General features: G+C 52.5%; 3 protein-coding genes across 5 annotated transcripts; 2 read left to right on the forward strand and 1 right to left on the reverse strand.

Annotated features, from left to right (window-relative positions):
- Positions 1-11: 11 nt before the first annotated feature.
- On the forward strand, positions 12-7898 carry FKBP10 (FKBP prolyl isomerase 10). The gene is made up of 10 exons (XM_059047148.2): positions 12-539; positions 3060-3205; positions 3529-3718; positions 3833-3978; positions 4468-4657; positions 4765-4910; positions 5375-5567; positions 5939-6081; positions 6307-6470; positions 6807-7898. The coding sequence occupies exons 1-10, from the start codon at positions 289-291 to the stop codon at positions 6990-6992; spliced, it is 1755 nt and encodes a 584-aa protein (XP_058903131.1). The 5' UTR covers positions 12-288; the 3' UTR covers positions 6993-7898.
- Positions 7899-9671: 1773 nt separating this feature from the next.
- Positions 9672-17366, reverse strand: NT5C3B (5'-nucleotidase, cytosolic IIIB). 3 transcript variants are annotated; one of them, XM_059046458.2, is made up of 9 exons: positions 17305-17366; positions 16983-17081; positions 16336-16405; positions 16203-16249; positions 13862-13947; positions 13210-13299; positions 12073-12235; positions 11024-11224; positions 9672-10159 (listed from the first exon to the last, which is right to left on the reverse strand). In XM_059046458.2, exons 1-9 carry the CDS (start codon positions 17314-17316, stop codon positions 10025-10027), a joined length of 903 nt encoding a protein of 300 aa, XP_058902441.1. In that variant the 5' UTR covers positions 17317-17366; the 3' UTR covers positions 9672-10024. The 3 variants fall into 3 exon arrangements, with proteins under 3 accessions (XP_058902441.1, XP_066878097.1, XP_066878096.1); XM_067021996.1 differs by having other exon boundaries at positions 16336-16541; positions 17305-17329; XM_067021995.1 differs by lacking the exons at positions 16983-17081; positions 17305-17366 and adding an exon at positions 17082-17258.
- An 800-nt stretch (positions 17367-18166) lies between these two features.
- KLHL10 (kelch like family member 10) lies at positions 18167-22932 on the forward strand. The gene is made up of 5 exons (XM_059047064.2): positions 18167-18360; positions 19903-20392; positions 21258-21875; positions 22182-22331; positions 22558-22932. The coding sequence occupies exons 1-5, from the start codon at positions 18167-18169 to the stop codon at positions 22930-22932; spliced, it is 1827 nt and encodes a 608-aa protein (XP_058903047.2).
- Positions 22933-22959: the final 27 nt, after the last annotated feature.

The following is a 22959-nucleotide window of genomic DNA, read 5'->3' on the forward strand; positions in this document are numbered from 1 at the left end:
CTCTCAGCCCCAGGGTGGGGGTGGCGGAAAATCTGGAGGGCTTAGTGGTTCTTTGCTTGTACTTTAACGCTATCAGCCTGGCCCTCCTCCTCCTATTCCACACCCCTTCCCCCCCGCCCCCGCCAGCTCAGCCTCCCCAGCCCCCATTCCACGTGGACCAGCCGGGGCGGGGGTGAGGATGGACGACAGGAAGAGGGGGAGCCAGCTCTGGGAGGACGCGGGGGAAGGAGTCTGGCGGCGGCGGCGGCTCTCTCGCTCGCCCTCACTGCCGGCTGACCCAGCTCCATCATGTTCCGCGCCGGGCGCCCCAGCCACACCGTCCTCCGGCTCCCCCTGTTGCAGTCGCTGCTGCTGCTGCTGCTGCTTCAGGCCGTGGGGAGGGGGCTGGGCCGCGCCAGCCCGGCTGGGAGCCCCCTGGAAGATGTGGTCATCGAGAGGTACCACATCCCCAGGGCCTGTCCCCGGGAAGTGCAGATGGGGGATTTTGTGCGCTACCACTACAACGGTACTTTCGAGGACGGCAAGAAGTTTGACTCGAGGTAATGGCTTGGGTGCCCCCAGACTCACCATTCCCCTTCCCGGAGCCCGGGACCAAGCTCTCTCAGTCCTGGGGTTCCCTCGTTGCTGCTTTTAAGCTGTGCCTGCACGCTCCCTACCCACACCGTGATCCCCTAACCTCAAACACAGCACCCTGGGTGGGGGGACTCCTAGACGTCCATCTCCCCAGACATCCCTGCCCTCAATCTCAAACCTTCGCCTCGCAGAAGACCCGTTTCTTTCACACAAACTCCCTCTGTCTCAGTGCTTGAGAATCAAGGTGAACTGCTCTAGTTACCTACCAGCGTTTTATTTAAAGACATAGAGGGGGGTTTTCTGGTCCACAGAGTTGGGGGGGAAGGGCATGGTCCCTGCTGCTTGTGAATCCTCCAGTGGTCTCAGCCCAGCACCCTCTACCTTTCCATCCACCCTGACTCCCTTTCTGGTTCCAGCCACAGGTTTCAGTGCCTTTGTGTTTAGAGAAGAAGTAAGTAGAGCTTTGGGGGGAGGGGGAGGGGGGGTTTTAGCAGCCAGTGGGGAGTAAAGCAGGTGGGCACTCTAAGACGGCAGGATGGATCAGGGGGTGCAGGGCATAGCTTGGTGTAGGGACCCTGTCTGCCTACATGTCACACATGCCACCCTGGGCTCCTCCTAGGGTTTTCATGCCTCCCTCTCCCCGCGATCCCGCACCCTCATCTCCCTCCATCTTAGCTCGACCAGGTCAGTGCTGCCGCCCATCTTGCCAGCCTTGGGGTTTGAGAGATGGGTTCCTGGTCTGTGTCCAGACTTTCCGTCTGCTCTGGCAAGTCCATTTTTCTTGGTGGAGGCAGGGCTGTACGCCAGGCCAGCCTCAGTTAAACCTTGAGTCCAGGTCGAACGCACAACTCGGCCTATAGAAATTAGTGGCTTTGGAGGCAGGCAGTTTATTGGGTGAGAACACGAACTTCTGAGACCAAGACTCTGGATTCAAACCCAGGCTGTGATCATGGACAAGGAGTTTTGCCTCTTTAAGTTTTACTTTCCTCATCTGAAAAAAAGGAGATTAAAAAACAGTCTGAAAAACTGCATCCCTACTTCCTAAGGCTGATGTTAGGACTCAGGATGATGAATGAAAGTGAACTTCACACAGTACCTTACAGTCTGCAAGCGGGTTCAGTACACATTAGCCTTGACTCTGGGGCGAACTTTGGTAGTGTTTAACTGGTAGAAGCTTCTTGCCATGCTTGGGCTCTCACAACGGCACTGTGGAGGAAGCAGGCCATACAACCAGCTCAGTGGGCAAAATGAGGCATAGGCAGTAGCCAGGAGTACAGCTGTGAGCCTGTGGCCATCAAGGAGTGGAGGAGGGGTTGGGAGTTGGGGAATGACCTCCCTATCGGGGAGTCTGATGGGGACTCTTGGATCCAGGTTGTATCCAAGCAATGCTGAGCTTGGAAAACTTTCACAACCCATGACACCTTCCATCAAAATAATAATCTCCCATCTTTCCTTAACTTCTGAACATTTAAAATTAAAACTGTAACTAAAAACAAGTAAAAGCCATGGCAATTTTAGAGTAGGCTTTTTCAAAATTGTAAACCAATCCCTATCCCCAGCCAGCTCTGCTTCCCCTTCCTTTCTTCTGTGAATTGATGGTGCAGTGGCCCAACCATGGGCTTTGGAATTCAACAGACCAAACATTAGCTGGGTGACCTTGGGCAAGTCATTTGGTCTCTCAAGTCTCAATTTTTCTTGTAAGAAAAATGAAATCAATAATGCCCATTTTGGGAATTCCCTGGTGGTCCAGTGGTTAGGACTTGGCGCTTTCACTGCTATGGCCCGGCTTGGCCCGCCCAGCTTTGATCCCTGGTGGGGGAACTAAGATCTCACAAGCTGCATGGTATGGCAAATAATAATAATAATGCCCACCTCACAGGGGAGAGAATTAAATAAGATAATGAATGCAGGGACTTCCCTGGTGGTCCAACAGTTAAGGCTCCACGCTCCCAATGCAGGGGCCCCGGGTTCGATCCCTGGTCAGGGGACTAGATTCCGCATGCCACCACTAAGAGCCCATGTGCCGCAACGAAGATCCCAAGTGCCACAGTTAAAGATGCGGTGCAGCCAAATAAATATTTTTTAAAAGATAATGAATGCAAAATGCCAAGCATTTCGTCACCCTTATCACTTAAGTGCTGGATAACTGGTCTCCCCACACCCCCCACCCTGGGTCTGCACTTCCCACTCCTTTTCTGTCAGCAGATAGCAGCAGCAGACAGGACTGCTGGCACCATCCCCCCATCCCAGGGCAGATTAAAAGCCCCTGGCCTCCTGGAAGACTTCCTTTTGTAACAGCCCATCCTATTGAGGTGGGAGTCATGGCCCACCTAGGAGGGAGGCTTGAAGAGTTGAGGAGCCTGTGGATCTACACCTTTGTGTAGGGAGGGGGAGGGGTGTGTGTGTGTACGCACTCGTGTGCACCTGTGCATGTATGTCACCATGGGCAGAGGTCACTGTATCCCATCTGTCCCCTCATTCCCCAGCTATGACCGCCACACCTTGGTGGCCATCGTGGTGGGCGTGGGGCGCCTCATCACCGGCATGGACCGAGGCCTCATGGGCATGTGCGTCAACGAGCGGCGACGCCTCATCGTGCCTCCTCACCTTGGCTATGGCAGCATCGGCGTCGGTGAGGAGAGCTGGGGCCCAGGCATGGGGGTGGAGGAGACCAGGAGGCAGAAGCAAGGGCCCAGGGCCAGAAAACTGAAGCTCAGAGAGGGAGAGCGGCTTTCCAAGGTCACACTGCATGCGCAGAATGAATAGTGCGGCAGGTCTGGGACTAGACTTTTCCGTCTCCTGCCCCTGGGGCGGGAGGAAGGGCAATAATAGGGCCCTGGGTAGGATCCTAGCTTGACCTGGGAGAAGGGGAACTAAGGGTGGTGGAGGGGGAGGCCAAGCAGGATGCTCAGACCTCCACTCCACCCCCCACTCTGGGGGCTGCACCAAACACAGCGGGGCTTATTCCCCCGGATGCCACCCTCTACTTCGATGTGGTCCTGCTGGATGTGTGGAACAAGGAGGACACTGTGCAGGTGAGCACCTTGCTGCGCCCACCCCACTGCCCCCGCATGGTCCAGGACAGCGACTTTGTCCGCTACCACTACAACGGCACGCTGCTGGATGGCACTGCCTTCGACACCAGGTAAGGGCTGGAAGGAGCCCTGGGGCGCCAGGGACTGTGGCATGCAGCGGGGAGTCGGGGGCCTTCCTGCCTCTCCCACCAACAGCAGCCTCACCCCTACCTCATTCTCTGCAGCTACAGTAGAGGTGGCACTTATGACACCTACGTGGGCTCTGGCTGGCTGATCAAGGGCATGGACCAGGGGCTGCTGGGCATGTGTCCTGGAGAGAGAAGGAAGATCATCATCCCTCCATTCCTGGCCTATGGCGAGAAAGGCTATGGTGAGGGCAAGCAGGGACTTGGGGATTCTCTACAAGTGGGCTGCCACATACAGTTGTTCAGGTTGAGTACTGCACAAGGACACCCGGCCAGGGAGGCAGGTAGTGATGAAATCTAGCCCTTGGTGATCACCTCACTAAGGAGGGGTGCTTGGGTGGTTAGGACTCGGCACTATCACTGCTGGGGTCTGGGTTCAATCCCTGGTTGGGGAACTAAGATTCCGCAAGCCTCGAAGCACAGCCAGAAAAAAAAAACAAAAACAAAGGTGCTTTATTCTGATTCACACAAAGGCTCATATGGGCTGGTGGTGGCCCTGGGGAGAGCTCAGCTCAGGCCTCACAGGAGAAGAACCAGGGCTGCTGATGGGCGTCAAAGGCTCTGGAAAGCAGGGTTAGCACCTTTTTGCACGGTGCTCACATAGGCCTTCCTGGGTGGAGAAGAAGCCCTGCTTTGCTCTCCACGTGTATGGTTCAAGCCTATCCCTTCCCCAGGGACTGTGATCCCCCCTCAGGCCTCCCTGGTCTTCCATGTCCTACTGATTGACGTCCACAACCCAAAGGACACGGTCCAGCTGGAGACACTGGAGCTGCCACCTGGCTGCGTCCGGAGAGCCGTGGCTGGGGACTTCATGCGTTACCACTACAATGGCTCCCTGATGGATGGCACCCTCTTTGACTCCAGGTCTGGGGGTTCCTGAGGACGACGGTGGGGGCTGGGGGCGGCTCTGTGCTGCGGGAAGGGCAGGGCAGCTGTGACTCCCTTGGCTGCCTCCCCACCTTGTATTGCAGCTACTCCCAAAACCACACCTACAATACCTATGTGGGGCAGGGCTACGTGGTCCCAGGGATGGACCAGGGGCTGCAGGGCTCGTGCATGGGGGAGCGCCGGAGAATCACCATCCCGCCCCACCTCGCCTACGGAGAGAATGGGACTGGTAGGCATGCTCCCTGTTCCCCAAGCCAACACCTCAGTTCCTCCTGACCTTCCCCCTGATGGGCGGGGGTGAAGGGGGCGGATTCCGGCTGAGCTTGGGGAGGAGGGTAGTTATGGAAGAACAGAAACAGCGTAGCCCTGGGAAGCAGAGACCTGGATTTGAGTCCCAGCTTTGCTGGAAGCCTTTGTGTGCTCACCTGTAAAATGGAACTAATCACACGGATCATTAGGGTGAGTTGTTGGGAGGTTGCAAGATACACATGGAACAGGCTTTCCAGCCGGTGTGCCCCTCCCCTCCCCTGCTTCCTCACCACCAGAGTATATTACAAGAGTTGACTATGTGGACAAACATCCCATCCCATCCTTGTTTAAAACCCCAGGATGGGGAAGGTCTGGGGCCTCCATGGAGACCTAGAGCATCCCCTCCTAGACTCCAGCTGATCCACGCCCCCATTCTGGCCCCAGGAGACAAGATCCCTGGCTCTGCTGTGCTCATCTTCGACGTCCACATCATCGACTTCCACAACCCTGCAGATCCAGTGGAAATCAAGACACTGTCCCGGCCCCTGGAGACCTGCAACGAGACGGCCAAGCTTGGGGACTTTGTTCGCTACCACTACAACTGCTCTCTGCTGGATGGCACCAGGCTCTTCTCCTCGTGGGTCCGGGGCAGGGCCAGGGCTGGGCAGGTGGGTGGGCCCGGGCGTGGGGAGTCCTCCTAGCAGCACCCCTGACTCTTCCTCCCTCCCTAAGTTCCCATCTAAGCTGAAATTCTTAACTCCACAGGCAGAGGGAGGGTGAGGTAAGCAGTAGGGGAGCTGCTAGTTCCCCTCAGTGGAGGGAAATGAGCAGGGAGAGATGAGCCCCCGGCCACACTGCGGGGCAGTTATGAGATAAGGGGATTGACCCTATCTCTGCACTGCTGGGCCCCTGCACCCTGCCCTGTGGGGCGGCACCAGGGGTGACTCGGGAGCTGGGCCTGCCAGGGACCAGGATGAGCGCTGAGCCGGGAATCTGCTCTCCCCCCAGCCATGACTATGGGGCCCCTCAGGAGGCGACTCTGGGCGCCCACAAGGTGATCGAAGGCCTGGACACGGGCCTGCAGGGCATGTGTGTGGGAGAGAGGCGGCAGCTTGTGGTCCCCCCACACCTGGCACATGGAGAGAACGGAGGTGAGCAGAGACTGGCCTGATGGCTTTCCTCCTCCCCTCTGCCCTGCCACCTGGAGCCTGGATGGCTGCTGGCAGGAGTGAGTGAAGCCTTTCCGATGTTTCCCCTTCCATGCCCCACTCTCCAGCCCCCAAGGCAGGAGCTGAGGCCTGTAGGCTGGGAGTGCACTGGGCAGGCAGTGAAGCCGGGCCCAGACCCTTCCCTCTCTCCTCCTCTCCTCCCTCCAGCCCGGGGGGTTCCTGGAAGTGCCGTGCTCCTGTTTGAGGTGGAGCTGGTGTCCCGGGAGGATGGACTGCCCACAGGCTACCTGTTTGTGTGGCACGAAGACCCTCCTGCCAACCTGTTTGAAGACATGGACCTCAACAAGGATGGCGAGGTCCCCCCGGAGGAGGTGGGTGAGGAGTTCGCTCCTTCTAGTAATCCCTCCCACGCTGTCACCTGGCAGGAGCCACCTTGCACGGTGGCATCTAACGAGTGTGTGTCCACCATCCTGTCTGCACCCGTGTTCCCGCCCCTCTGCGGGTCAGTGTGCCTTAAGCCCCTCATCCCCGCCTTTGCCTCTGGCACATTGCAGCCCATTCCCCCATGGCTGCCTGACCCTGGGCGCAGCACCAGCTCCTCTCCTCAGTCCTCACTGGAAGACCTCACCGTGGGGCCCGTCCCAAGGTGAGCACAGCTGCTCAGGCAGGACGCTCTCTCCCCCTCCCCTTGGCTCTCCTTGCCGCAGTTCTCCACCTTCATCAAGGCTCAAGTCAGTGAGGGCAAAGGACGCCTCCTGCCTGGCCAGGACCCTGAGAAAACCATAGGAGACATGTTCCAGAATCAGGATCGCAACCAGGATGGCAACATCACTGCTGAGGAACTCAAGCTGAAATCGGACGAGGACCAGGAGCGGGTCCACGAGGAGCTCTGAAGGGCGGAGGCCTGGGCCCAAATGCAAAGGTCCACGTCTAGGGGGACAGTGGGCAGTGGGGCTGACTTCCCAACAGTCACCCTCCCCTCTACTGGAATGAGGTCTGAAAGTTTCTAGAAAGTGGTCAGAGGGGACAACTCTGGTTTTCCCACTGCCCGAGAGTAAAATCCACAGCACAGATCTCTATTCGGTTTTTCTCTCCCAGCCCCAAACCCCTTCCTTAAAAGTTTTGGAATTGCAGAGCCAATCTGGGGATTGGTGGAGTTTGGGGGTTGGCTGGGGTCATTGCTGGCCCCTTGCTCAGACCTCCCCTCCGTGTCACCAGACACTGAGCAAGGCCAAGCTCATCATTTCCTTATTTCCCCAAACTTCCCCTTTACTTGTACCTTTCCTCACCATCCTCAACCCGCCCCCCACCCCCCACCTGCCCACAGCCCCCATTCCTCTGTTCTGGCAGCTCCCCAGGAACGTGAACCCCCAGCTTTCCTCCCTCGGCTCTGGCTGGCTCCTAGGGAAGGGGACGGTTCCAGGGGGGCAGCCCTACCTTACCTGTCCGGTTCCCTTCACCTGTCTCGTGTCCCCTTGCTGCCGTCCAGCGGTGGCTGAAGAGCCCCTAGGGTGCTGCACTTCAGGGCTGGGCTTTGTGTCACCTTTTATTCCTAAAGAAGGCTGCCTTCTCTAGGGACCAAAGAACAAGAGAAAAATGAAGGGGGGTGGTATGAGGAAACCTACTTGGATGGATCTTAGGGCTATGAAATCCTTGGTTTGGGGCTGAGATAAATGTGGAAAAGGGGCTCATTATTGAGGGGTGAGAGGGGGCTGGGCAGAGCTCTGCACACTCAAAAGGCTAAACTGGTGTCAGACCCCCTTCTCCTTTGTGCCAAATAAAACACATCCGAAAACAAAGTCCTCGGGATGTGGTCTTTCTTGGTTGGGGGCGGGAAGCTTAGACCCAAGTGTTGGGAGGAAGGGGAGCAAAGCAGGCCATCTCCATGGCCCTTCAGCTCAAGACCCTGTGTCCCTAGGTCTCAGCCTCCTGCCTCCCTGAGGCCCAGCTGGGGCCCTCACCATGGAGGGAGGCTGGCGGGGAAGTGTCCACAGAGAGTGGCCTGCAGGGGAGGCCTGGAGACATGATCCTGATCTCCTAAGGGTCCCAGCTGAATGGAAAAACAAGTTCCCTGAACTCAAACACAACATGCAAAGCTCAAGGGTTAAATTATTATTATTTGTTTGTTTGGTTTTGTTTTTTTTTTGTGGGGGCTACGCGGGCCTCTCACCATCGTGGCCTCTTCCGCTGCGGAGCACAGGCTCCGGACGCACAGGCCCAGCGGCCACGGCTCACGGGCCCAGCCGCTCCGTGACACACGTGGGATCCTCCTAGACCGGGGCACGAACCCGTGTCCCCCGCGTCGGCAGGCGGACTCTCAACCACTGCACCACCAGGGAAGCCCTCAAGGGTTAAATTAAACCACACAGGTCAGATTCCCCTTTCACATAGATCATTTCTAATACCACGATGTTCCCACCTCTCCCTGCTCCTGGCCGCCAGCTGTTACCACCTGCCTGGTGCTTCTCCCTCCTGCCAGAAAGAAAGGTAATTGAGTTCAAACCTCTGGTGTCTTAAGGGAGGAGTTGCTTCAGCCACTAATCAGGCCATCTGCCCTCACCTTCCTGGCTGGACTCTGGCCAGTGCAACAGAGATGACCCAAGCCATCCAAGGGGGTGGGGTGGGGGGGTGCCTGGGAGAGAAAATGACTGGATTCACACCCCAAACTGCCCCCACAAGCACCGAGCTCTTGCCCAAGATCCCCTGAGAGACGGAGCTGCTCCCCATGGTCGCCAGTGACTGATACTCCCTGGTCCCAAAGCACAGAGAGCACCTCTGGGTCGAAAGAGGTGACAGCCTCAGATGATAACCGCCCCCCCCCCCCCCAAGCCTAACAGGACAGCCTGAACTAAGTCTGCGTGGAGGCAGCGTGATGCAGAAGAGAAGGCTGGCTCTGTCGGAAACACTGCAACCCCAGCTCGAGCTCCCAGCTCTGGCCTTCGGGCCAAGGACTGGTCCTTTCCAAGTGGACCCATACCTCCTGCAGGATCCCTGTGAGGATGAAACGGCACCTGCAGCACCTGGGTGCACACAGCGGGCCCTCAGTCAACACTTCCATCACTTTCTCTGCTGAGCTGCAGACAAACACAACTTACCAGCCACCAGGCAGGCGGATGAGGGAATGAATCTGAGTACCCTGAGCACCTGCTCCCTTCAGGTCCCGACTCACCTGCCCTTAAGTCATCCATTTTAGTGGCCGTGGAGGAGGAGGCAGGACAGGAGCCAAGGGCACCAGTGCAAATCCACACTCATATGGATCACTTTAGGGACCCATAAAGAGGGGGCTCTGCATACAGGGCCGGCCAGATTCCGCTGATCCCAGCTGAATTTCAAGTTTAACGGCTGCATGAGAATCAAGTCAAACCATGCCAGGTCAGAAGCAAACCCTCCCAACCCTGCCTGCCCACCGTGATGCCCACCGACACACTAGGCTGTGCTCAGAGTCTCCTGGGCTAATTCAGGGGTTTTCAAACTGTGCTCCGTGGAGCTCTAGCAGCTTCTCGGAGGTTCCTGCGCCTCCAGAACCAGGAGGTACAGGCTCTGCCCCACCCCCACGCCAACTGGAACAGCTCTGTGTTTTCCTTTTTTATTTTGATCTGTTTCACATATTAGATTTGTTTGAAGAGCAGCTTCCCATGTTAAAAAATACTGGAAAAAAGTTTCCCTGGACCAAATGATTCCTAAAGTGCTAACACTGTGTAGGTCCACAGTTCATCTGGAATGGCTTTTGCTGCCCGCTCCCTCAAGGCTCTGGAGAACACAAACCACGAAGCCAGGGAAAGGGGGAGGGAGGGGCGTGGGCCAGCAGCTCCCAGCCGCCGGGCCTCTTCTCTGCAGCCCAGGGAGGAGCAGTGCTCAGAGCAGAGTAGCCTTCCGCTGAAGCCCCTCCTCATCAGAGCCCGCGGGGCCTGACCCCGGGCCGCCCTCAGGAGCCCTGCATCTCTGTCCAGTCCCCCTGCTGTAGGATGTGCTGCAGCAGCCCGTTGACCACGTCCAGCGTCTCATCCTTCTCCAGCACGATGTCATACGAGTCCATGTAGCGCTCCCGCCGCTCCTCCACCTGCCCGGGGAGCAGAGACCGAGAGTCCCCCAGCGCCCTGCCCTCCGCGTTGCCCACCGTTGCGCACCTGGGGCTGGGGAGGAGGGCATTCAAGCTGTGACTCCCCAGGAGGAGCTCAAGGTTACCGGGACCTGCCCTTTGGAGACACAGATGGCCATGGATGCAGGCTGCCACAATTAACCCTTGGGTCAGTGCCAAAAGGACCGTCACAACGATTAGAAACAAAAAATATCAGATGTTACCTCTGATCTATCTGGATTGAATCTTCACAAGGCTTCAGCACCTGCTGGCTAAGGGTGAGAACTGGAGGCCTTCTAGCCTGATGCCATACTGTGCCCCTCTGTGACCTTATGTTTTCACCCCTGTCAACCTCTGGTCTGTTCCTATGCTCTCCTCTAAATTATAAACCCACATCCTGAATACCAACATCTCCCATCTCAACCATGCCTTACTGGTATGATTTAGGACTAGTAATCAGCCCAACCACTTTCTAAACTATGTCACCTTGGGCAAGTTACTTAACCCCCTCGCCTCAGTTTCCTCATTTGTAAACTGGGTATAACAGTCACGACCTCAGAGTATGACTGTACAGATGACCTGGGTTAATGTGCGCGGCACACGGTGAGCACTCGGTTAAGCGTGGGCTCTGATGACGTGCTCTGACCTCTCGGTCACGCCGTGTGCTTCGTGCACAGCTGTAACCACTGGGTGTTTCTTTTGTTTCCTATGAGACTATGGCTTGTGTCTGACCTCTGTGCCTCTCATACTTCACGCAGTGTCTAGCCCACAGAAGGTGTTCAATAAGCACTCGTTAACAGGAATGAAGGAGAAGCCAGCCATGAAGAACCCGGGTCTCCTACCTACCTTGTCATTTAGGAAGCCAATCTTGAGAATGTTCTCCACGCCAGGAACCCCATCAGCCATAGTGAGGTCCCCCATGGAGTCTCCCAGCAGGAGGATGTTGGTTTTGCCCTGAAGCTGCTCGAAGTAACCAGAGTTCTCGCACACGGAGCTGTTCTTGTTGTAGGTGTGTATGAGCTGGCCCTTGAATCCCTTTAGGAAGCCCTAAATAATCAAGACAAGAGACAGACAGAAGGGCTACAAGGACCCATTCAGGACCAGTGTTCCACTGTCTCTGCCACAGAGAAAAGGGAATCCTGAAAGCCACAGATAATGCCAAAACTTCATTGTGATCCAACTAGGGGTCGGCAAGCTAGGGCCCGTGGACTAGATTTGGCCTATTTTTGCAAATTGCTTTGCTGGAACACAGCCAGGCCCATTTGTTTACATCTTGTCTACGGGGGCTTTTTTGTGTGACAGAGTAGTTGTGACAGAGATCATACTGCCCACAAAGCCTGAGATACTTACTACCTGGTCTTTTACAGAAAAAGTTTACAACCCCTGGTTTAAACTAACAGGGGCCATCAAATATTGTTGATCACCTACTCTGGTGAAAGCATGAAGCCCGTGATACAAGCACTGCCTGGCTACATGTACGCTAACCTCAGCTGTTAGCCACACCCTAGCCACAGGTCAAAGGGATGAAAATTCCAGCCTTGGTTTTAAGGGGAAGAAGTCAGAACAAGGGTGAGTCAGAGCAGCCCACCTCTGGCTCAAGAAAAACAAGTCCAAGTCCAAGCCCTTGAGTACCTAGGATGGCACACGAGCCATGACAGTGACGTGGGGCCTGGCTGAGCCCTAAGCTCGGTCCTCCCTCGCAGAGTCGACTGTCAGCCAAACACCCAAGAGTGGGTCCCTCAAAAGCGACTGTCTTCAGCTGGCACTAATAAATAAATAAGTGCTGAGGGCAAAGAAGCCGGCATGCTTTCCCTCCCCCCTCCCCCATCAAGGTTAACGTTTAGGGTGAAGCAGCCTGGCTGGCGGTCCCCACCCCTCTTCCAGCCCCAGCTCACATCTTCATCAAACTCCATGTAGTTAGAGACGATGTGGATGTTCGGGTGGAACACCTTCCGCTGCCGCATGATTTCTTCCAGGATATCGCCAACGCCCGCGGAGAAGATGAAAAGGGGAACGCTGTTCTGGGAGAGGGTGTTGAAGAACGTCTTGTATCCATCCCTGAAGTGACATGAACGGTTCTGAAATGGCACTGCCTCTACGACTGTTCTTTATTTTCTATTTGGGTTACATCTTTAACATTTTTTAAAAAACATTTTAAATTGTGGAATAAAATACACCGAGTAAATTATTAAAGTACACTAATCTTAAGTGTTCAGCTCAGTTAATATTTACACATGTTCACACACATGTAGTTACTAACCAGGTCAAGATTCCCTCATGTTCCTTCCCAGTCGATGCCATCGCCCCCATTTTGACTTCACATCACCATTGATTTGCTCTCCCTGTCCCTGAACTTCATATACACCATATAACCACATTTTTTGTTTGTCTGTTTCTGGATTATTTTGCCTGAGCAAAATACAACCAGGCAGCTATCCTGAGGCAGCTTCAGTGGGGAACACCGCCAACCCACCCAGGCACTTACTGGGTCTGCACGTGTCTACTCTCCTGGCTTTCCACGAGCTAGCCTCTCTCCCCAGTCAGGACACACAATCCTTGAGGGAAGGCACCCGTGTTGACTCCTTCCTCTACGTGCCCTCATCCCTCCTCCAGTAAAGAACGCTCCAGCAGACAGCTGCACTGTGAAGGCCACAGATGATCAAGGGTCCTAGGTCAGCCAACTCCCATGTCTGGATAAAGAACACCAGTCACCATGGGGACCCCAGAAGTCTTTTTATCATTGGGAAAAATGAGCTAGATGCTGTTTGTTCTAGGAGATGGAGACCTGGTCATATTCATACCATATCCACTACCAGCAGACTGCATCCTAGGACACACCCAAGGATAGAAAATTCTCTGGCTGTGTCCAGAGAGGAAAAGCAAGACCTTCTCCACGTCAGCTACTCATGGTGCTAGATCATTTCTGACTCTCCCAGCAACTGACTCCTCTTCGATCCTTCCCAGCCTCTCTTTTGTGAGCAAATCCATTCCAAACAGTCTGGCAGAAACATTTTCCAGAGCAGGCAGCTCACCTAAGCATTGCGTTGGATTCTCTCACCACCTGGGCTATCTGAAACTTCTGAATCTTCTGCTGGCACAGGAGCTCATGCGCTTTGGTCCACCTGGAAACAGACACCCCACGAAACCCCAAATTCAAACCACTAAGTAAAGTGACCTTTCCCATCTCAGTACTTCTCCTCTGGAAGTACTGACAGTGGAGGCCTCATCCTTTTCCCCAGAGCCATTTCCTGAAGGACCTGCTTGTCCCTAAAGGAAGAGGGTGAGACAGCAACACAGCAGCAACACAAGAGCTGGGCAAGTTGCTGCTGATGTCAAAGCTCTTCTGAATCCCTTCCTCTGTGACCTCACTCTCTGGAGAACTGGGGCTTTGCCCAGTGATACTGGTTTCCTTAGGAGGGTTATTGCCCCAAAGCACTTATTGCTCCAAACTAAGGGGCTTCTAACTCATTCCAAGGATACTTGGTGAGCCCTCTACTCTAGCAGTAGCCACGCGTAGCCTGGCTGTATCTGGACAATTTGTTCTAGCAGCTGGGCTTGTGGCCTTCAGTTAAGCATTCAGTAAGGTAAAGGTGCCTGCATCTGACCAAAGCTCAGGAAAAATACGCCCCCCTCCAGACCAAGCATCGCGAGGGCCAGGGGCGTTTCACCACCACCATCACTTACCATTCCACCATGTCAGGTAACTTCTCTTTGATGGTCCGGTGTGGGTCAATCTCAATTGGGTAATAGTGGTGGAGGAGCGCTTTGAGCTGTGACATCCAAATGAAGAGAAAAGCCATTTAGTCCACATCAAGTTTTCCCCAGCAGAGTCCTACAGTCCAGCATGAGAAAAAAGTCACCTAGAAGATGCAACTTCATGTAAGGGAGTGTGACTGGAGCTGCAGAGCTGGCCATCCCTCTGCACCCCCGCTTTATCAGTAAGAACTGATTTAACGCTGTATTTCCCCAAATGTGGCACATTTTATCAGGTGGTAGGCAAGATAACTTCGGCGGGGGGGTACATGGATAAAAACACTTTTCATTTTAGTGGTCTGGGATTCATTTTAATGTGTGTCAGAAAAAGAAAGAAAACTAGAATAGCACACTCATGCTTTCATAAAGATTGCTTCTTTCTTTTGCAAGTTAATTGCATTCAGATCTTTAAAAGCAGGGTACTCTACACAGATCTGGCAAAAATCATTCAAGTGAACTAGAAGACTGGAGTTTGGGACACAGCATGTTCGGGGATAACTCCATCGCACTGCCAACGTCAGGTGGACAACCTCACGGGGAGCATCTCTGTGCACCTCCTCTGGCTAAGGTCACCTTCCACATGCCAGGACCTTCCACAATCTAGGGAGGCTGCTTCAGGGATCATGTGTTACATGGGCTCAGTCAGTAACAGTGCCCAATAAAAATGAGAAGTGACTGAGTAAAAAATTTTAATTTTAATACGTGCATGGTCTCGGAATATCATGAGATCAAATGGAGTCCCTGACCGTCAGTCCAAAAGAGGGTTAAATACAAAGACTGACAATGACAGAAAGCTCCTAAAATGTGTTAAGATTCTCAATGTTTTCTTGAGTGTGAGAACATTTTTCTGAAAGTATAACAGAATTCAACAGAATATAAATTTTTAAAAAAATTTATTTATTTTATTTTTGGCTGTGTTGGGTCTTCGTTTCTGTGCGAGGGCTTTCTCTAGTTGTGGCAAGCGGGAGCCACTCTTCATCGCAGTGCGTGGGCCTCTCACTATCGCAGCCTCTCTTGTTGCGGAGCACAGGCTCCAGACGCACACGCTCAGTAGTTGTGGCTCACGGGCCTAGTTGCTCCGCGGCATGTGGGATCTTCCCAGACCAGGGCTCGAACCCGTGTCCCCTGCATTGGCAGGCAGATTCTCAACCACCACGCCACCAGGGAAGCCCCCAGAATATAAATTTTTAAAAAGAAAAAAGATTTCTTACATAAATTTTGCTTTAATAATTTCTTCAAGAACCCATCAAGGCCACAAATCTTAATGTTCTCTAGCTTCTTTATACTAGAGAGGGCATCCAAACCTATTGTCTTATTTGTGGATGTAGCTCTCTGGAAGCTGCTATGATCAGGGATGTGAGGAACCAAAAAAAGGGACCTGCCAAAGGTAATCAGTGGTGGAGCCAGAATCTACCTTAAGCTGCAGGTGGCATCACCAGAGAGACAAGTGTAGAAACAGAAAAGCTATCTATAATTCACTGTCCATCTTAATAACCAGTAATCATGACAGTATTAGAAGATCTCTCCAATATGGCAGACCAACATACCACTTAGTAACCAATTTGGTAAACTTCATAATCAAGTGGAACTAAATGATATAGCTATTTAGCAGAAAGAGCTCAGCAACCTGCAGAGAAACGAGGGGCTAGCAACAGCTCTGCTCTGGCAAAGAGGACACTGATGGGAAGAACGCAGAGCAAAGTAAAATGAACTCCAAGGCTACAAGGGATCGCTTTACAATATCTGTGTGCATCATATGGAAACGGGAGTTTTATACGTAGACGATAATTCAGAAGTCTTTCTTGGTACCTGCTGCCTTACCAAGAAAATTTGTACTATCAAGGAAAGAGCATAATATAGTGGAAAGAGTTCGGGAACAGAATCAGATCTATGGGAAAACCAAGCTCTGCATCTTGCTGTATGACCTTGGGTAAGTTGCTCAAACGTCTCCAAGCCTCTGTTTTCCCATCTGCTAAATGGAGACAGTAATGATTCTATCCACCTCTCGGAGTTGTGGGAGGGTTAAACAGCAAACATCGAAGTCTCCTATTAAGTTCTATAGATAGCAGTAAGCATATTCCAACCATCCATCATCACATGTCTTGGTCAATAGCTGTCTCAGTGTATTAAGACTAGGTCCACCTGAGCATAACAACAACTTTTTAAAAAATTAATCTTCTAAGGTCTCAACCCTGGAATCTTTGGTCCTAACCAAGAACCACTGGAAGTCGTATATGATAGCCATTTCTGAGCAAAGAAGGGAGTAATCCACCTCTTTCCGGCACTCCTCACTGATGATCTTGCTGTTATCCAGAATATCTGCAAAAACACAGAACTCCTTTTACTCGCCCCTTAGAAGCCATCATCCTGTCAAGCCCAATAAAGCAAGTTAGTATGTGACTTACTGTACGAAGAAGGGCATCGCTTTCCATTATATGCAAACCTGCTCAAGGTCATGTCAAAATCAGAAATGACCTAAAATGCAAAAGAGAGATGAAGCCTAGACAGGCTCCTTCCAGGGTGGCCCTGTGCCAGCCAGGGAGGATGATTATGGAAGTCCAAACAGCTCAGTGCCAGTCTGCGGGCAAAGCCCTGGGGGAGTTAGGAAGCGCTGAAGGAAGAACGAATCCTCGTTAGTACCTGTGCTAACCCAGAGAAGACCCAGCCTCTCTGAGGATGGGGGTGAGGACTGCAGAATCAGGACCCCTTCCACTCTTTCAATAGCACCCATCTCAATGCCCTGGTCCTTCCTAAGATGCCCCCACCTTTTGGCCCATCTACACATCTGCGCCTTCTTGGGGAGCCCACCAACCTCGGCTAGTGAGGACAACAAGACCCGGGGGCCTGGGGTGGGGTGCTTTCTGTCTACAGCACGACCTTACTGAGAAATGTGAAATCTAGGTTTCTGGGCAGGCGGGCTCTCCCCCAAGGCAAAACAGGCTTGCCCTCGGGCACCTGGCCATTTCTAGGGGCTGAAGGCATGCTTGCAAGTGTCCGCAGCAAAGCGGGAAGGCGCACTGGGCAGGCCACATCCCCAGCCCCCCCGCGGTACCTGTAAGCGGTCTCCCCCGCCCTTGCGGAGGGCGCCCACGATCTCCTGCACCCGCCCGGGCTGCCGCATCAGAACCGTGGCCTTCATCAGGGTGCTCACCTGTCCCGAGACCCGAGAGAACCGCTGACCCCGGCACCGCGCTGGGCCAAAGGGGAGGCCGGCGAGGCCGGGCCGGGGGCGCGGGGGACGAGCGGGGGCTCCGGCCGGGCCTGGGCGCCTACGGGCCGCAGTGGCGCGGCGAGGCCCAGGCGGCCCGGTGGGGGTCTCGGAGCGCCCGGGGGTTCGAAGCCCGCCCCACGCCGGTCTCCTCCTCCCGCCTCACCTCCTCCGCCATGGCGCTCGCCGGCCGGTTGGCGGCGTAGGCACAACGACCGCCCCCGCGGCCCCACTGCGCAGGCGTCGCTTCCGCCGGGGCGTGGCGTGGCGGGGGTGAGGTGGGGGGGACTGGGGGTGTCCCAAGAGGCTGGGCTTACGTGGGTGGGTGCCACTCTTTTTAGAACAAAACCCCTAACCGGAATGGACGTTTCCAGGCTTAAGGTTTGCATGACCAAAAGACCGCAGATGGGAGGGGGTGTGAAGGAGCCATAAGTGAGTTCTGTTGAACATCCAGAAGGTGCTTCCTTCACGGGGCTCGCTCCTCATCACAGAAGATGAGTGACTCAGTCCAGACGGCAGGAGGGCCCTGGACACCTGGGCCAGAATGAAAACGCATCAGCTTTACTTCTCCCTTCTGCCTCCTCTGACTTGGTTTCCTTGAACTCAGTGTCTCGGGAGCCAAGTGCCAAGCTGCGGAAGAAGGTAGATGGATGCTACAGAGATGTCAAACTGAGCACCGGAAGTGGACAGCAGGAGCTAGAGTGAATCAAAAGTCTTATGCTGTGTTGGTGGTCACGTCCTGCTCCTTGTTGGTTGCAGAAGATGTGGTGGGGTGGTCTTCAGCCTGAGTGATGCCTTGGGGGAGGGGGGAAAGGAAGGAGGACAGGGACAGGAGAGAGTTCCAGAACGTGAGAGCACAATCCTGAGAGTGATGTCACTGTGGGCCCAGGATTCTGGAACTTGGGCTGCCTGCTGGGCCCTATATGAAAGATGTAGTAGGGAGAAGGAGTGACTGCTGGCTGAAGGGCTCCTACAATCCTCCCCGACACCCTAGGAGAGCAGGCTCTCTCCGCTTGTCCCGGGGTGCCATGGAGATGGAGAGCGCGGCGGCCTCCACACATTTCCACCAGCCTCACATGGAGAGGAAGATGAGTGCGATGACCTGTGAGATCTTCAACGAGCTTAGGCTAGAGGGCAAGCTCTGCGACGTGGTCATCAAGGTCAATGGCTTTGAGTTCAATGCCCACAAGAACATCCTCTGTAGCTGCAGTTCCTACTTTAGGTATAACAGGGTTGCTGGACTAAGCCAAAAGGGGGAATGGGGCTCATTCTGAGACATTTTGGTTCATTTCATATTTCCCGCCCCATTAAGTTTAGGGACACTGTCAAAGCCCTAGGCTCCTGTAGACTGGCTCCTTTGTCTTCTGAAGAGGCACAGCTAGGGCCAGAGCCTCTTCTGTCTCGTTTTCAACTAGATTTCAACCAACTATTGGTGGGCCAGATGCTTTTTTGCTTTTATTTTCACCCAAACCAACCTTTGGGAAGGTTGGACACCTGTAGTGGATTTCCTACTTAAACCAGATGACAGTGCCACTTCAGCCACCCCTTAAGCCCCTATCTGAGACTATCTCAAACAGGGTGACAAATTAACAAGGACTGAGAGGGTGGGAAGGGGGATGAGGGGAAAGAAGCAAGGAAATATTTTTCAGAAGAAAAAGGGAGTTTGAGCCAAAACTATTGTAACCCAGGAAGTAAAAGACCTATTTTGTTCATGAGCTGAAAATATTTGAGTACTCAGTTGCAATGAAGATATGATAAGTGCGTGCCACCCATTGCTAAAAATTCTCATTCATCTAGACCTAGAGCAGGGTATACAAAAAGACCAAATAGTGACTATTTTAAGCTTTGCAGGCCATACAGTCTCTGTCACAACTACTCCACTCTGCCTTTAGTAGGAAAGCAGCCATAGACAATACTAAATGAAAGGGCATGGCTGTGTTCCAAGAAAATTATGAAAACCGAAATCTGAATCTAATTTCCAGGTGTCACAAAATATTTTTTCCCCATTTAAAAATGGAAAAAATATTCTTAGCTTATGTGCAGTACAAAAACAAGAGTTGGGCTGAATTTGGCCGAGAGGCTGTAGGTTTTCAGACCTCTTCTCTAGAGAATTTGATCTCTGAGCCCACATTCCCTTGAACTTCCTAGAAAAAGGAAGGAAAAATATATTAGGGTAGGGACTTCTGTCCTCTGCAACACGTAGAGAAGTACCTAGCTACATGGTAGGGACCCAATAAGTTGTTGTGGAATAGTGGTCATTTTACTCATTCAATAATTATTTATTGAGTGCCTATTTTGTGACAGGTACTGGAAATAAAACAATGTATAGGGCTTCCCTGGTGGCACAGTGGTTGAGAGTCCGCCTGCCGATGCAGGGGACACGGGTTCGTGCCCTGGTCCGGGAAGATCCCACATGCCGCGGAGCGGCTGGGCCCGTGAGCCATGGCCTCTGGGCCTGCGCGTCCGGAGCCTGTGCTCTGCAACGGGAGAGGCCGCGACAGTGAGAGGCCCGCGCACCGCAAAAGAAAAAAAAAAAAAAAAAGTGACCAAAGTCAAAGTTCTTGGAAAGGTTCTCTCGACCACTGTATAAAACCTACCCTCCTACCCCTGCTTCCTCACGCCAATTTATTTCCAATTTACTTATTGTGCACACTATTTGGAAAATGTCCAAATTTTCCACAACAAGAGAAGGTGGCAGGGGGAGGGAACATGGCAAACTAGAGAGAAAGATTTCAGTGACTGCTAGTTTCTTTCTTTCTTCCAGAGCTTTGTTTACAAGCGGCTGGAACAACACTGAAAAGAAGGTATACAACATCCCCGGCATTTCCCCCGACATGATGAAGCTGATTATCGAATATGCGTACACCCGGACCATCCCCATCACACCAGACAACGTGGAGAAGCTGCTGGCTGCTGCAGACCAATTTAACATCATGGGTGTTGTCAGGGGTTGCTGTGAGTTCCTCAAGTCAGAGCTGTGTTTGGATAATTGTATCGGCATCTGCAAGTTCACAGACTACTACTACTGCCCTGAGCTGAGGCAGAAGGCCTACATGTTCATACTGCACAATTTTGAGGAGATGGTGAAAGTCTCAGCAGAGTTTTTAGAGCTCTCAGTCACTGAACTTCAGGATATCATTGAGAAAGATGAGCTCAACGTCAAACAAGAAGATGCTGTATTTGAGGCCATTTTAAAATGGATTTCTCATGACGCCCAAAATAGGAAGCAGCATATTTCAGTTTTGCTTCCCAAGGTTGTTTAGTTATTCTTTTGTGGGTTGCTTAATTGCTTTTTTTTTTTTTTTGCCCGTGCCACATGGTTTGTGGGATCTTAGTTCCACCACAACCAGGGATCGAACCCATGCCCCTGCAGTGGAAGCGCGGAGTCCTAACCACTGGACTGCCAGAGAATTCCCTTAATTGCTCACTTTTGATTCATTTATCCCAGAGGGATTGTCCCAAGAGCCATACTCAGAATGTTTGACACATTCCAAGGCTGTAGTTCTACTTACATATACTTATATATGTACATCTACAGAAGGCATCCCCTGCTATTGTCTGGAGTTTTGCAATTTTCTTTGCCCTTGGCATTGCTAGTTCCTTCCGCTCCAGTTATATTCTCTTTGACCAAGATTCTCCCTGGTAGTGGGGAAAGGAGAGGGCAGGCCTTCAAAAGAGTTCTAAAGGGTCCTCCTCTCACCCCTTTCCTTCTGTGAGTTTCCCCAACCAAAATAGGAGTTGGACAAGAAACCAGATCATGAGTATTGCACTCAATTGTAGCCATTTGGTGCTAATTCATGTTATTTCACATATAGAGACATAGATATCCAATTACTAAGCAATGACCGCAGCTTTTTCTGGTCTAATAGTCCTGTCCAGGGGCCAAGGAGTAGACTAGCTCTGTGACCATTTGAGGTGGCTTCTATCTCGCTCATTCTCAGCATCCAATGTATACCACCTCCAAAAAACAAATATTTAAACCGTGAGCTGTAAATTACAAAAACAAAACAAAACATGACCCTACTGCATTCAGAGGAGACTGTAAAGCTGCGGGCTTAAGGACATGGGTTTTCCAGACACCATACCTCATCTGAATGACTTTCTGTATTTCCTTCTCAGGTTCGCCTGGCTCTAATGCATGCTGAATACTTCATGAACAATGTTAAGATGAATGACTATGTCAAAGACAGTGAGGAATGCAAGCCAGTCATCATTAATGCACTGAAGGCCATGTATGACCTAAACATGAACGGACCTTCTAATTCTGACTTCACCAACCCACTCACCAGGCCCCGCCTGCCCTACGCCATCCTATTTGCAATTGGCGGCTGGAGTGGTGGGAGCCCCACCAATGCCATTGAGGCATACGATGCTCGGGCAGACAGATGGCTGAATGTCACTTGTGAGGAAGAGAGTCCCCGTGCCTACCACGGGACAGCTTATTTGAAAGGCTATGTTTACATCATTGGGGGGTTCGATAGTGTAGACTATTTCAACAGTGTAAAGCGTTTTAACCCAGTCCAGAAAACGTGGCACCAGGTGGCCCCGATGCACTCCAGGCGTTGCTATGTCAGCGTGACAGTCCTCAGTAATTTTATTTACGCCATGGGAGGATTTGATGGCTATGTGCGTCTCAACACTGCTGAACGTTATGAGCCAGAGACCAACCAGTGGACACTCATTGCCCCCATGCATGAACAGAGAAGTGATGCGAGTGCCACAACACTCCATGGAAAGGTAAGACCCCGGGGGAAGGTGGGGTGAGGAGATGGGAAAGCAAACAAGCCTGGAAATAATGGATGGAAAGCAGAAGCGGCAGTATTCACTTTGCAATACTAACTCCTTCATCAAATGACTAAGTGGCCCTTTGTAACTATCTTTTCTGATTTTACTTATTAAAAGGCAATGCATGCACGCGTGGAAAAAAGAAACGCAGACTGAAGACGGTCATCAGAAGTGTCCCCTGCCCCCAGCCGCCACCGTACACACAACCCTTTCTTTCTACTCCCCAGTTTTAATAATCTTGGAACTCTCTTCACACAGGTCTACATATGTGGTGGGTTTAACGGAAATGAATGCCTGTTTACGGCAGAAGTGTACAACACTGAGAGTAATCAGTGGACAATCATAGCACCCATGAGAAGCAGGAGGAGTGGAATAGGCGTAATTGCTTATGGAGAACACGTATACGCGGTGAGTTTCTTTTGTACAACAAAAAATTATAGCCCTAGATTTTCTATTAGCAAATAGGTTTACGCTACCACTGGGAAGGATTTGAAAGCTTTTTTCCATGGAAGATGGTGGAAGAGGGAGGTATGAAATCACTGGTTCCCCCTCCCCGCCCCCCCGCCAAAGAGGGCATCCCCAGCAAACAGAAGCGATGGTTAACAGCCAGCTGTGTTTCCTCTGCTCTCCACAGGTAGGCGGCTTTGACGGAGCTAATCGACTTAGGAGTGCAGAAGCCTACAGCCCAGTGGCTAATACTTGGCACACGATCCCCACTATGTTTAATCCTCGTAGCAATTTTGGTATCGAGGTGGTAGACGACCTCTTGTTTGTGGTGGGTGGTTTTAATGGCTTTACCACCACCTTTAATGTTGAGTGCTATGATGAAAAGACCGAAGAGTGGTATGACGCTCACGACATGAGTATATACCGCAGTGCTCTGAGCTGCTGTGTGGTACCAGGGCTGGCCAATGTCGGGGAATACGCAGCTAGACGAGACAACTTCACAGGATTCGCACTGCGTGATGAAGTGAAGTATTCCGCCTCGACAAGTACCCTACCTGTATGAGCCTCTCCATTTAGCTAATAAAAAGTC

This window comes from Kogia breviceps, chromosome 19, assembly GCF_026419965.1.
Source record: "Kogia breviceps isolate mKogBre1 chromosome 19, mKogBre1 haplotype 1, whole genome shotgun sequence".
Lineage (NCBI taxonomy): Eukaryota > Metazoa > Chordata > Mammalia > Artiodactyla > Physeteridae > Kogia > Kogia breviceps.

Coding starts and splice junctions, on each gene's coding strand:
- FKBP10 (XM_059047148.2), top strand. CDS start 289: ATGTTCCGCGCCGGGCGCCCCAGCCACACCGTCCTCCGGCTCCCCCTG. Junction 3,206..3,528: donor CTATGGCAGCATCGGCGTCG/GTGAGGAGAGCT, acceptor CACCAAACACAG/CGGGGCTTATTCCCCCGGAT. Junction 6,471..6,806: donor GCGAGGTCCCCCCGGAGGAG/GTGGGTGAGGAG, acceptor TCCTTGCCGCAG/TTCTCCACCTTCATCAAGGC.
- NT5C3B (XM_059046458.2), bottom strand. Junction 16,250..16,335: donor GCGATGCCCTTCTTCGTACA/GTAAGTCACATA, acceptor GTGTTTTTGCAG/ATATTCTGGATAACAGCAAG. Junction 10,160..11,023: donor TTGGCTTCCTAAATGACAAG/GTAGGTAGGAGA, acceptor CTCCCCGGGCAG/GTGGAGGAGCGGCGGGAGCG.
- KLHL10 (XM_059047064.2), top strand. CDS start 18,167: ATGGAGATGGAGAGCGCGGCGGCCTCCACACATTTCCACCAGCCTCAC. Junction 18,361..19,902: donor AGCTGCAGTTCCTACTTTAG/GTATAACAGGGT, acceptor TCTTTCTTCCAG/AGCTTTGTTTACAAGCGGCT. Junction 21,876..22,181: donor CCACAACACTCCATGGAAAG/GTAAGACCCCGG, acceptor CTCTTCACACAG/GTCTACATATGTGGTGGGTT.